This window comes from Callorhinus ursinus, unplaced genomic scaffold, assembly GCF_003265705.2.
Source record: "Callorhinus ursinus isolate GAN/ISIS: 27379988/994484 unplaced genomic scaffold, GSC_fseal_2.0 scaffold12, whole genome shotgun sequence".
Lineage (NCBI taxonomy): Eukaryota > Metazoa > Chordata > Mammalia > Carnivora > Otariidae > Callorhinus > Callorhinus ursinus.
The window spans coordinates 70,347,632-70,362,701 of NW_027397074.1; the positions used below are offsets into that span (position 1 = coordinate 70,347,632).

Here is a 15,070-nt window from a genome sequence, read left to right on the forward strand (position 1 = left end):
TCTTCCTACTAACTGCTGAGATTCCTTTTGTCACTTTTAACTTTTGCCAAGCGTCCTTGTGCATATTCATCGAGCAGCATGTGAACTGCAGTCCATTTTGCCTTCCACTCACAGAACTGGTGCTGATGGTATATAATTCTGTCCCAACCATCCATTTCCCTGTTCTCTGTTGCTTTGCTTTGGCTTTGCAATAGCCATCAAGCAGTGCTTTTTTCTTGTTCAGTGATGACACAGGTTTCAGATTTAATGTCAAATCACTTGCAGGTACCAGGTTCGTTGTACTTTCCAGCAGTAGAGCCTGCATTTCCTTGGCACCAAAACAAAGAGGTTCTCTTTCATAGTTGCCTACTGTGAAAATAAGTCTGATTGCTCTTAGTCAGTTTGGGTTATAACCCTTCCCTAGGCGGAGAATCAGTTTTAGGAACCCCTTCCCCCGAAGGGGGACAGTTAATTGTCTCTCCTTGAGTCTTCAATCAATTCATGATACTATTTGAAATGGTGAAACTGTCATAGTTTTGCCAAGTAGCAGAGTATGTTTGGTTTCATCTTTTATGGCTTATAACTGAACGTAGTTGTAAAGAGTCTATTAATCTTCATTTTTATTAGACCATGCATTTGAAAGTTATAAATAGATTTCCTTGTGTTTTCTCCATAGTCTATCTAAAATGGCTCTAACCCGGGAACATTCATTTTTCTCTTATTTTTTAAAACCAAACCAAAACAAAATATTGCAAAGTAAATAAATTCAGCTGTGTGAACTGCAAGTAGGCCAAAGAAAACAGACAGTTTGTTCTTAAAGCTAAGCTAATGGGAAAAACCAGGACAGGGAGGTATCTCAAGTTCAAACAGAGCCATTTTAAAAATTTTGGTAGCAGGTTTCTCTTTTTCTCCTCTCCTCTGTAGTTTGAAATTATGATTTTATATGCCACAGACTTCCATTTTTTAAAAGCTTTATGTATCAAGAGTTGTTTAGACCTAATAGAAGTTAGTTAAAATGGTACTGTGTGTGTGTGTGTGTGTGTGTGTGTGTGTGTGTGTCAGCATCAGAATTGCTTCAGAGACTTTTTCAAAACAATACCCTCACCCTAAGAGTCTCTCGCCTGCTCTTATGTAACAGAAAACACTGCTGACATTGAGGATTACTGGTCTGTAAGATTATTATTTTGTTTAAAAATGTGTAAATGGATTTTGTTTTGGGAAAAGAAATCCTTTGGTGACAGTTCTAGGGTATATACTTAGAGTATTTGTTAGTAAGGCATATAGATCTTCACTTTCCTTATAAGATATCATTCCACTTATCAAAAAAGACCTTACTATTTGTTTTCTGTAGAAGCTTGTTTTTGTTCTCTCTGTATATTTTACAAAAATTTTTACTATATTAAATGATTGTATCAGAAACTAGAAGTGGTTTTTAGGTTTTTCTCTTTTTTGGGAGGCCAGTTATCATGATGATGATCATCACTGTGCCTATTATTGGAAAAATGATGATGGACTACCAGCTGTATGCCAAATAATGATTTTTTGCTTTCCTCCAGTCTCCAGAACGTGCAATCTAAATTGGCAATGAGCTGCTGATAAACCCTATGAAAATGATTTTTTTTTTCTAGAAAAGGCCCGAGACAAGTTTGCCTAAATTAATTCTGCCGTTTTCAGAGAAGATTCTATAATAGAGAAGGAATGAGAAAAACAAGTTTTGAGCCAGTATTACACATTTTGTATTAATTACATTTCTGCTGAGCTTCCAAAGTACTGGTGTCATTCATTTAACAGATGTGTATTGAGTCCCTACAATATGCCGGGCATTCTTCTAGGCACAGGAAATATATTGGTGAACCAAGCAAAATATCTGCCTGGGTGGTACTTATTACTAGTGGTGAGAGATGATAAACATATTAAATAAGCAAATTATGTAGTACATTAGTAATGATAGGTATTATGGGAAAATTAAAGAGAGATAAAAAGGGTAAAGAGAGATCAGAATTAGGAGGGGTGAGAATTGGACAGTTGCAGTATTAAATAGGATGCTCTTAATAGGCCTCATTTAGAAATAAGATGTACACAAAGACTTGAAGGGTGTGAGGAAGTGATGTAAGTAGATAATTTGGGGAAGATAATTCCTGGCAAAGGGAGGGTTAGAACAAAGACCCAAGGGTGGGAGCATCCTGGCTTTGTTTAGGAGAACAGCAAGGAGGCCACTGTGGCCAGAGTAGAGGTAAGAATAATGGGAGTGGTCACAGATGAGGTCAGAGAGGTAAGAGCAGGGATTGGGAGATCAGACTGTGAGTGACTTCCTAAGTCAGTGTTAGGACTTTGGTTATTACTCTAAATGAATACGGAGCCAGGTCAAGGTATTACGCAGAGGAGTGATGTGTCTGCTTTGTCTTACCTGACTTAAGATCACTAAAATCTAAGATCACTCTGATTGATTGCTGTATTGAGAATAGACTAAAGGAGAGTAAGAATGGAGGCCGAGAGACCTATAAAAGAGATTGTAGAAATCTAAGCAAGGGATTATCGTAGTGCACACCAAAGTAGCAGCAGTAGAAATAGAAGTAAAGTAGATCAGATTCTCAATATATATTAAAAGTAGAACCAACAGTGGGAATGCAATCTGGTACAGCCACTATGGAAAAACAGTAGGGAAGTTCCTCAAAAAGTTAAAAATAGAACTGCCACACAATCCAGCAATTGTACTACTAGGTATTTACCCAAAAAATACAAAAACACTAATTCAAAGGGATACGTGTACCTTGATGTTTATAAGCAGCATTATCTACAATAGCCAAAATATGGAAATAGCCCAAGTATCCATCAATTGACACATACACACACACCCTTGAATATTACTCAGCCATAAAAAAAGAATGAAATCTTGTCATTTGCAATGGTATGGATGGAGCCAGAGAGTATTATGTTAAATGAAATAAGTCAGTCAGAGAAAGACAGATACCATATGATTTCACTCATATGTGGAATTTAAGAAACAAAACAAATGAGCAAAGAGGGGGAAAAAAAGAGGCAAACCAAGAAACAGACTTTTTTAAGTACTCTCTACACTCAGCGTGGGCCTCAAACACACAACCCCAACTCAAGAGTCACACGCTTTACTGACTGAGCCAGCCAGGTGCCCCAGCAGACTCTTAACTGTAGAGAACAAACTGATGGTTACCAGGAGGTGGGGGGCGTGGGGTTAAACAGGTGATGGGAATGAAGGAGTGCACTTGTTGTGGTGAGCACTGGGTGATGTATGGGAGTGTTGAATCACTGTATTGTACACCTGAAACTAATATTACACTACATGTTAACTAACTGGAATTTAAATAAAACTTAAAAAAAAGTAATACCAACAGAGTTTTATGATCGATGGGATGTAGGGTTTGAAAGAAATGACTCCAGAGTTATTAGCCTGAGTATATGGAGCTATTATCAACTGAAATGAGAAGTGCCTGGGTAGACCCAGTTTGTGGTCATAGATGGGGGCTCCTGACTGGGATCGGGAGTATAATGTTGGATATCTCCAGTTGAGATGCCTGTTGAACAGCCAACCTTATACGTTGAGGTGATAGTTGGATATTCATGTCTGGCTTTATTCAGATTATGTAATATCACTTGGTACCTATTGTACATATCAGGCCAGTACATATCAGTTCCACTTAATCAGATTATTAAAATAATAGTTTTCACCCTGTCCTTTTGTATGTAGAACCAGTGGGTTTATCTTTCACCTTAGAAGTCAGAAAAGAGGAACAAATTAACCCTCAAATAAGTAGAAGATAGGAAATTCGTGAAATAGGAAACAAAAGAAAAAAATTTAAAAAGAGAAAAGTTGGTTCTTTGAAAATGTGAATAAAATAGCAAGACTTACAAAGAAAAAAATAGTGAAAATATAAATTGTTAGCATCATTATGGACCCTATAGATACATAAAAAGGGAATAAGGAGATACTATGAACAACTGTCAACAAATTCAGCTACTTGATGATATGGACAAATTCCTTAGAAGACACAACAGAACAGACACAGGAAGAATTAGAAAATCTTAAGGAACTCTGTATCAATTACAGACATAGACTGAATTTGTAATTGAAAACTTTCTAACAAAGAAAACTGTAGTTCTAAATGGCTTTCTCAGTAAAAACCCAATAAAAATAGTACAAGCAGAGAAAACTATAGACCTCTTGTGAATGTAGATGCAGAATTCTTAATAAAATTTTAGTTAATTGAATCCAGCAATATATAAAAAGGTTAATGCACAATGACCAAGTGAGGGTTTATTCTAGGAATTTAAGGTTGGTTTAACATTTGAAAATCAGTGATACACCACCCTGACAGAATAAAGGAGGAAAACTACAGATCATCTCAATTAAGTGAAGAATAAGTGTTTGACATGATTAAAAACCCATTCATGATTAAAAAAAAAAATTCTTAGTAAACTTGAAAAGAAACTTCCTAAATCTCATACAGGGCATCTATGAAAAATATAACAACTAGTACTATACTTAATTGTAAAACTCTTTCCCTAAAGATTATGACAAGGAAAGGATGTCTGCTGTCAGTAGACACCCTCTATTCAGCATTGTGCCAGAAGTTGTAGCTAGTGCCATAAGAAAAAGAAATAAACAGCATATGGATTGGAAAGGAAAATTGTGTGTAGATCACATTATTGTGTACATGGAAAACCCCATGTAATCTACAAAACAATAATACTAAGATAAGTAAATTTAGCAAGATTACAGAATACAAGGTCAGTAGAAAAAAAAAACAATATTTTTATATTAGCAGTGAACAATTGGAAAATTTTAAACCTGTTTATATTAATCCCACAATAAATATGTAGTAATAAGTCTATTGTAAGAAATAAATGGAGAGAGATATCACATTTTATGGATTGAAAGACTAAGAATTGTTAAGATGCCCATTCTCCCCAAATTGGTTTTTAATTTAATGTGGTCCCTATCAATATTATGGCAAGTTTGGATTTCTTTGTTGTTGAAAAAAATAGGCAAACTGATTCTAAAATTTATATGGAAAAGCAGAGGCCCTGAACTAGTCAAAACACTTGAAAATAGAAAAACAAAGTTAGAGGTTTCATACCACCTGATTTCAAGATTCTGTATAAGCCACAATAAACAAGGCATTGTGGTACTGGCTTAGGGATAGACAGATCAGTAGAACAGAACAGAGTGCAGAAGTAGACCCACATGTATGTGATCAGTTGATTTTTTTGGCCAGGATGCCAAGTCCAATGGGGAATTGGTAAGTCTTTTTAACAAATGGTACTGATATCTCAGCCCCTGTCTCACACAAAAACTAATTTAAGATGGACCTAAATATAATATCTAAAACAATAAAGCTTCAAGAAGAAAACATCTTTACAACATTGGGATAGACAGAGATTTCTTGGAAATGACACAAAGGCAGTAACCATAAAAGAACCATAAAAGAAAAAATATGGGGGCGCCTGGGTAGGAAATCGGTTATCGGTTAGGTGTCTGACTCATGATCTGGAGGTTGTGAGATTGAGCCCTGCTTTGGGCTCTGCACTGGGCATGGAGCCTGCTTGGGATTCTCTCTCCCTATGCCTCTTCCCCGACCCTCCTCCCCCCACCCTGCCATGTGCAGTCTCTCTCAAATAAATAAATAAATCTTTTAAAAAATCTTGATAAGTTGGGATTTCAACAGAAGTAAAATTTCATAAAAGACATTAGAAAAATAGAAAAGCCACAGACTAAATAATACTTGCAGTAGATATATATGACAGAGGACTAATACCCAGAATATTTAAAAAACAAACAAACACAGATTTTAAATTCTTCCTTTTGTTCCCTTTTTCCCTAAACTCTTGCTTAGATAATTCCTCTAGGATATTTGTCCAGTTTCTGGCCTTCAAAAGACCACTCGTCAGGGCTTACAAATATTAATGTGATTGATACCTGAAGTTTTAAAGGCTGGAAGCACAGGTATAAAATACATCCTGAGGAATCAGTGGTATCAACCACTTAGGTCTTACAAAGTGCTAAGTAATTCCATTGAGATTCTACTCACTGGTCTACTCTCTTCCTTTAATTTACCTATTTTCCAGCATCCTCATTCAAGATAAAGATGAATAGTTCTCCCAAATTAAAGTAAATACCATAGTTCTAAATATTCTCAAGTTCAGTTAACCTGTTGTTTGTTCACAATACATACTTTAATAAGTTTTAAAAATAAAATAATTCCAAGACTTGGTCCAGTATTTTGGAAAGGAGTCCAGTAGAAAAATCAGCATATTCTTTAATCTAAACGTAGTGTTCTTGTTACTATTTGTTGAATAGACTTAGGCAGCACATGTGCAGAGACAATACAGTGGCTAATAAATGGTATGTTATTTTTTTCTAATATGCTTAGCCAGCTAACTTGCTTCTATTTTTCTTTTACAGTTTCAGCTCCTAGCTTCAGCTCTGTTCAAATCTGGTTCAGATTTTACAGCTCTAGGTAAGTATTCCAGTGTAGTTTATCCAGCTTAGATGCCCTAGCTTTGGGGAATTGGGTTTTGGTTTCTTTTAAATGAAACATCAGGTGAGATATTCTTCTAAACAAATGGAGCAAGTTTCAAGGTAGCATGCAAAATTTCTAATAACCTGCTACAAAGTTATTTTCCATGCATCAGTCACCAGTTCATGGGTTAGTTTGCAGTTCCTATTACACCAATTGCTAGGTTATTAGGCAAACATGGCAGTAGAAGCATGATCAAAATAAATTAACTTGTATAGCATTGTTTTGGAATGTAGGCTGTGAATTACTGGTACAGTTACTATGAGATAACACTTCTTGGTTGAATGATTTTTCCTCTCAGTTTGTTCTTTGCAGAGTTGTGTTGGATCAACAGATTAGTGATGGGGTAGGCAGTGAAAAAATGTTTTGAGCTCTGAGAAAATGCTTTATCTCTTTCCTGAAAATGGGAATTTTTGTGTGCTGTTATCTTAATTGTTTAAGATAGATTCTACTTGAAACTCCGGTGTTTCTCAGACACCCCACACAGGGGCATTGGTCTTCATTTAGGAATACTCTCATTTGGTATTAATGAATTATTAAAGTAAGCTAGACTGTAGTGAAGTGGGGAATTCGTAGAAGTTCCACAACCCAGAGCTTTATTCAGGTCAATTTTTAAGAATCTTTTCATTAGGATAAGTCATTAGGATAGCTTTACTTTTTCAACAAGATTGTAGGCTTTTGAAGTATGGGAATTTCCAGCTTTCCTCCTGTCATTATAAAATACGGTCACACTGTGAATGCTTATTAATTCCATTGATGCCACTGCTATTATTGTTTGCCTTAAAATTGAGCAGTAATATTGAAATTTTCCAGGATATGTAATTCAGATACTACTCTTTATCTCTGGAAGAAAATAACATTTTGGAATATAAATTTAATTTCTTCATTGTTTGTCCTTTTGTCTCCTAAAGGTGAACCGTACCTCAAAGGAAAAGACAGAGCATATATAATTCTGGTGTTTTTCAGTAAGATGGGAAAGAATAGGAATTTTCCTTGGGGTCTTGCCCTTTCTTGTTCCATAACCAGTAATTGAGGCTTCTCCATTGATCTAGGCAACTCTAGTTCTGAGTTCTAATTCCAGAATACATAGGATTCCACAGGGCAGGACTGAGCAGACTGCCGTAAAACATAGGTTCTCTGAAAATTTAGATAATCATTTACCACGATTCCATACATGCAAATGTCTTGAGGCTAATAGAGATCTCAACCTTGTGATGGAGAACCTAGGTATAAGCATTATTTTAGAAAGTCCATAGCCTTGTGAATTTCGTCATTTGAAACAGAGATTTAGTGATACATGAATTAGGAGCCTGGCACATAGATACTTTGTTTGAATAAACATGTGCCTTGTTATGTATGGATACCACAGCCCAGAGCCATTATTTTTATTTTATTGGTGGGCAACACTAAAATGTCTCTGGCTGACTTATATGTAGCCTTTATTTATTTGTTTATTTTTTAAAAGATTTTATTTATTTGATAGACAGCGAGAGAGGGAACACAAGCAGGGGAAGTGGGAGAGGAAGAAGCAGGCCTCCTGCCGAGCAGGGAGCCCGATGGGGGGCTCAGTCCCAGGACCCTGGGGTCATGACCTGAGCCGAAGGCAGACACTTAACGACTGAGCCACCAAGGTGCCCCCATATGTAGCCTTTAGAACAAGAATTTCTTGGCAGTTACTTAAATACATTAGGCTGGTGTCAGCAAATATTTTACCTTTAACTTAACTCCTTTCTTCGGTCTCTGACCTATTCACTGCCAGCTAATATATTTTATCAGGAACTGTTTGTTTTACTTGGATTCCAAGCAAACCTCAGATAACATGAGGACAATACAAACAATAGAAAAAAATATGAAAAGAAAATTCCTATGGGGTTTTATTTCCTACCTTCTCTGAAGGGAGGCAGTATCTTTAGTAGTTAAGAGTTGAGAATGTAGGAGAGCGGTTAAGAGTCAGAATCTAGGCTCAGATATCAGCTTTGCCACTTGCTAATTTCAAAAGTGCCCTTGAGCAAGTCACCCTGTTTTTATTTTATTTTATTTTATTTATTTATTTGAGAGAGAGAGACACAGCAAGAGAGGGAACACAAGCAGGGGGAGTGGAAGAGGGAGAAGCAGGCTTCCTGCCAAGCAGGGAGCCTGATGCGGGGCTGGATCCCAGGACCCCGGGACCATGACCTGAACCGAAGGCAGACGCTTAATGAGTGAGCCACCCAGGCACCCCAAGCAAGTCACCTTTCTAATAATTAATTTCTCCATCTCTATAAGATGGAGATAATAAGAGTACTTACCTCAAGTTGTTGAGAGAATTAAATAAAATAATTATGGAAAACACTTAGCACAGTAAAAAACACTACGTGTTCCATTCAGGGTACTATTATTATTATCTCCCTTAAAAATGTAATCTTGGAGCACCTGGGTGGCTCAGTCAGTTAAGCGTCCAACTCTTCATTTTGGCTCAGGTCATGTTCTCAGGTTCATGAGATTGAGCCCCACATGGGGCTCTGCACTCAGCAGGGAGTCTGCTTCTCTCCCTCTCCCTCTACATCTGCCCCCCAGCCCCCTTTACACCTCCACTCATGCGCGTGCACACATGCATGCTCTCTCCGAAATCTTTTTTTTTAAAGAAGAATTGAAACCAAATGGGTTATTCCATGTATATATGTATACATTTTTTATTTTATTTTTTTTTTTTAACTTTATTTATTTGACAGAGAGTCACAGTGAGAGAGGGAACACAAGCAGGGGGTGTGGGAGAGGGAGAAGCAGGCTTCCCGCCGAGCAGAGAGCCCGATGCGGGGCTCGATCCCAGGACCCTGGGATCATGACCTGAGCTGAAGGCAGACGCTTAATGACTGAGCCACCCAGGCGCCCCTATGTATACATTTTTTAAAAAAAAGATTTTTATTTTTAAGTAATCTCTACACACAGTGTGGGACTTGAACTCACAACCCCAAGATGGAGAGTCACATGCTCTACTCACTGAGCCAGCCAGATGCCCCTAGATGTATATATTTTTCATGTACAGATAAACTAAATATTTCATTTTCAAATTCTCCAAAAATACTTGCCTCCACCAAACTTTCTGACTGACTTCCTTCAGAATTGTTTATCTTAACCTCTTACTGAGAATTAAATGAAAGTATTTATTAGTGTCCTATGTAATTTAAAGAATCAGGGGTGCCTGGGTGGCGGTTACGTGTCTGCCTTTGGCTCAGGTCATGATCCTGGGTCCTGGGATCAAGCCCCGCATTGGGCTCCCTGCTCGGCGGGGAGCCTGCTTCTCCCTCTCCCTCTGCCTGCCGCTCCCCCTGCTTGTGCTCTCTCCCTCTCTCAGTGTCAAGTAAATAAATGAAATCTTAAAAAAAAAAATAAAAAGATGGAAAGTGATTTACAAATAGCTGGCTGGCATTATCTTAGTTTTGAAAAATGACTGACATCAGAGAAAAGCCACCTCTGGGGATCTTTAATTTAGAGCTTCTGGTGGCTATGGGTACTTTTAAACTTGAACTCAGACATTTTGCTAATTTTTAGAGCTGTGTCTTGTTTCCAGAAAGTATGCACTGAAGCAGTTTAAGCATATTTTCAGCAAGGTATGTGACAAGTAGGAAAAATCTGGTCTGTAGTACATATTGCCTTTTTTTTATCTTAACACCTCTTTTTAGGACTTTCAGAGTCCAAATATGTGCAAAATATGAATTCAGACAGATGTTCAAAACATTTTATGCCTAAAGTAGTTCTTTTTGTCATTGTGTTGATATTTGTGAATGAGGAGCCTTAAGAATTTCGCAGCATTTGCTATGCCCTTTTAGCCTTTATACTTTTGCTATATCCACCAAATTTAGATTTCAGCAAGATACTTTCTTCAGCCTCTTGTCTGTAGCCCACATGTTTACAGGTACTTTTTATATAACAGTAAGTTTATTATTAGCAATAGAAAGGATCAACAAACGTGTCCAGGAGAAAAATGAGAATTCTTGCTATTTCTTCTTTACCAGAAGTAGGGAACATTACCTAGTCAGTATAGGATGTTAAGTTAAAAGTATATTCCTAGGGGCACCTGGCTGGTGCAGTCGGTTAAGCATCCGACTCTTGGTTTCACCTCAGGTGGTAATCTCAGGGTAAGACAGAGCCCTGCATGAGGCTCCTTGCTCAGCGTGGAGTCTGCTTCAGATTCTCTCTCCCTCTTCCTCTTCCCCTCCTGCTCATTCTCTCTCCTCTCTTTCAAATAAATTAAATAAATCTTTTTTTTTTTTACAGATTTTATTTATTTGACAGAGACACAGAGAGAGAGAGAGAGAACACAAGCAGGGGGAGTGGGAGAGGGAGAAGCAGACTCCACGCTGAGCAGGGAGCCCGATGCAGGGCTCGATCCCAGGACGCTGGGATCACGACCTGAGCCAAAGGCAGACGCTTAACAACTGAGCCACCCAGGCGCCCCAAATTAAATAAATCTTTAAAAAAAGAGAGAGAAAAAAATATATTCCTAATAGGTCACTTTTCTTTTTAGAGCAGTCATTGTCTTTAGTGATGGTAGTAGTGATAAAGCGATAGCTGGTATTTATTGAACACTTACTATGGGTCCAGGTACTATTTTAAGCACTGTACATGTCTTAACTCATTTAATCTCCATAATAATCCTATGAAGTAGTTACTATTATGATCTCCTTTTATATAGGAAGAAACTGGGACACAGAGAAGCTTAGGTAACTTGCCCAGGAATAGTACTAATGAATGGCAAAACTAGGATACAAACTTTAATAGTACGGCTTCAGAGTTCACTCTCTAAGCCAATTATACTACTTCTCATTGAGCTTTACCAGTGTCTGTTACTCTTTTTTTTTTTTTAATCAGTGTCTGTTACTCTTGAGTAATTAGTTCCTCATTCCATTTTATGATGAAAATGAAGTGAGAGACACACTGATTAGGAGTATGAGATTTAGAATCTACATTTCTTAGTGCCTACCCCTTTTTAATGTATTTAAAAAAAAAAAACAAAAAACTTTGACTACAGATACAGCTTAAGGTTCTCCTTGAACAACTTTCACACCCAACTATATACACAGACCTACAAATGCAGTGATTTTCTTTATTTACAATAGTTACGTTCTGTAAAGTCACAAGAGATACTGAATTAGTGAATACTAAACCATTTCTCCTATGGGACATACAGAGTTAGGTTCCTTATATAATTAACATTGCACGAAGCTTATCAAACACATGTATTTTCTCCATAAGGCACATCATGGCCTTTTTAGGAAGTGCCACTTAGGAACACTAGATAGCACTTCAGCACTATGCTTGGGGACCATTTTAAGCAGTGAAGTCACAACAAAAAGCACAAAAATGTGAAAAATATGACATCAGTAGATTGAAAAGGACACTTGTTTATAGTATGAGAGGTGCTAAAAGAAGGCAGAGCATCACCCAGTTCACCCTTGGCTGACAGCATGTGCCTGTGCTGATTCAAATGTTTACTGCTCTCCACATGTCTGTGAATGACCACATCATGCCACAAGTATTGATTTGGGGGTTACAGGTACGTTTTAATGGTTAGGCAGCTGCACAAATAAGGAATCTGCATAAAAAAGATGGACTGTAACCACACACAGATGTATAGTTTTGTGTGTTTTGGTTTTATTTATTACACAATGTAAAATATGGATTCTACAACATAACGTTTTAAAATTTAATGATGTGGCTTGGAGATGTTTGCAAGAAACTACACTAGATCTATTATATTCTTATTAAGTAATATATGGTATTCCATAATAGGATCTACCATAATTTAAACATTTATCTAATGATAGTGTGAATTTCAATTTTCTCATTGGTAAATGGTGAATAAAAGTAAAACATGTTCAGATGGTAACCACACTTACCATGGGGAGCATTGAGTAATGTATAGAATTGTCAAATCAGAATCACTATGTTGTACACCTGAAAGTAATATAACATTGTATGTCAATTATATATACTCCAATAAGAGAAAAAAATTAAGTCAAAAAATAATTAAACATGTTCTTTTAAGGGTTAAGTGAACTTGGCACACTGCCTACAATTTAAGCCCTCAGTGAATATTAGTTAATAAAAATAAATAAATGGGTTTTGGAGTGGATAGACACGGGTTCACATTCCATTCTCTTCCTTCACCAGCTGTGAGATCTTAAAAAGTTACTGAATATCCCTAAGTTGTCATCTGAAAGGGGAGTTTATGATAACTGCTTCATTAGTTTTTTATAAGAATGAAATGTCAGGGTCGCATGGGTGGCTCAGGTGGTTAAGCATCTGCCTTCAGCTCAGGTTGTGATCCCAGGGTCCTGGGATTGAGTTCCGCATCAGGCTCCTTGCTCAGTGCAGAGCCTGCTTCTTCCTCTGACTGATGCTCCCCCTGCTTGTGTGTGCGCTCTCTCGCTCGCTCTCTCTCTGACAGATAAATAAAATCTTTAAAAAAAAAAAATGAAATGTGGTCATATATAAAGTACCTAGCACAGAGTAGGAACTCAGTGTTTCCCTCCCTCTTAAATCATTTAATCTCATGAAAATGTGTTTACTTCATTTGATATTACTTTGGATACATTGGTACTTCATTAGTAAGATATTAGTAATACATAGGTATTATATTACTTCATTAGAGTATTACCACAGAATCAATATCTTCTCTTAAAAATAAAACCTATTATGACATTTTTACAATTATAGAAAGTAAATAAAACAAGGGGAAAACTCTAAAGTTGACTACAAACAGTTGGTAATATTACCACACAATAGGGGGAAAAAAGAGAAACTTTTTCAGTACAATGCTACAGTGCTTAGACTATACTCTTAGTGGGATTTAGTCTAAAGACAACAAAAGCAAAGAAATCTTGGCTTTTTGTTGGTAATGGTATGGATATAGTAATTCTGGAACATGTTTTGTATGTATTTTACATTGAACAAATGAGTAAATACGATGATGTAGAGAATCAGTTTTCCTAGTGGGAGAAAGGAGATACTGTAAATAGGGAATGGGATTAAGGAGAGGAAGACTCCTGTAGAGTTCTAAAAAAATGGGAATCATCAATGAAATCACGAACTCATAATTTTGCTTTAAAAACAGCTGTGTATATAATGTGTGCACATATGTGTTCAGGCCTAGAAACACTACCACCCTTGGCAATTAACAGAAATGATCTTTAATTCTAAATGTCACTCACCACTAAAAGGAATTAGGGCTCCTTGAAAAAAATGGCTGATTTCAGAGCTGTGTAAAGATGAGCTTGGATATCTTGCTCTACCAGGAAATAAGTGCTCAAAAATTAATGGGAACATTAAGAAAGACACAGAAACGAGCTCAAAAGAGCTCTTGCTGGCCCAAACTGGGACAATATGAGTATTAAAATGAATAATGACAGTAATAAATACGAGATATTGAACAATAAAAGGATCCATGAGTACATACTCATGCAAACAAATAAAATGGAGGAAAAGCTCTTTATAATTAGTGTCAGTCAACAAATGCAGAAGGAATTGTAGAGTTAGGAAAACACCATCGGTGTTTTGTTTTAGCAAGATATAATTGTTTTAAGCAAGAATCATCAGTGAAGGCTAATATTGGGTTCAGGTCTGTTGGGGAACAGGATATTCACACAGTCTCAAATTGTCGTCTTGTCAATATTTTACTAATTGCTGGGGGCGCCTGAGTGACTCAGTCCATGGAGCACCTGACTCTTGATCACAGGTCTTGATCTCAAGGTTGTGAGTTAGAGCCACGTGTTGGGCGAGGAGCCTACTTAACAAAAATTTTTTCTAAATAAAATACTTTACTAATTGCAGTGGTAGAAAACAACACCTTCACATTAGAGAAATCTGGCCATACCAGCTTAATCAGGTGATCACAGTTAACATTGGGACAAACGGATAGCATCTGCCTCCTGACATGATGCAGTGGGAAGCACACAGTATCACTTTTGTAGTATTCTTGCCAGAACTGCATAAATTCAATCTGATTACAAGGAAGCAGTCAGATAACCCAAATTCAACACATTCTACAACTCTGTAACTGCTCCGTACTTGTCAAGAATATCAGTATCATAAGAAACAGAGGCTGAGGGAACTATTCCAGGCCAAAGAAAACTAAATACAGTGTTTGATACTGGATTGAGTTTTAGATGAGTAGGGAAAATGACTGTAAAAAATTATTGGGACAAAAATGTTAAATTTCCTAAATTTAATATATAGTGGTTATTTAAGTGATGTTCTTAGGTGAAATGAACTCAAGTATTTAGGGATGAAATTGTCTACAATTTACTCCCAAATCATTCTACAAAAAACTATGTGTGGGGTACAAACACAGAGAGAGAGCATGAGAACACATGAGACAAAATGTTAGCAACTGAGTAATCTAGGTAAGGGTATATGAGTGTTTGAGGTACTATTCTTGAAACTAGGAGTTTGAATTTTTTAAAAATTTTAGAAAACTCAGAGAAGCATAAAATAGAAAAAAAAATCTCATTATTCAGAGATAACCTTTGTTTACATTTTGGAGTATTTCCTTCCAT

General features: G+C 36.9%; 1 protein-coding gene across 4 annotated transcripts in view; it reads left to right on the forward strand.

Moving 5' to 3' along the window:
* MKLN1 (muskelin 1) overlaps window positions 1-15,070 on the forward strand; it is a 186,075-nt gene that overhangs the window by 169,196 nt on the left and 1,809 nt on the right. For all 4 annotated transcript variants that reach the window (XM_073899209.1, XM_025854921.2, XM_073899208.1 and 1 more), the window contains one exon: window positions 6,419-6,473. In XM_073899209.1, coding sequence (XP_073755310.1) covers window positions 6,419-6,473 — 55 coding nt within the window. The remainder of the gene's footprint in view (window positions 1-6,418; window positions 6,474-15,070) is intronic.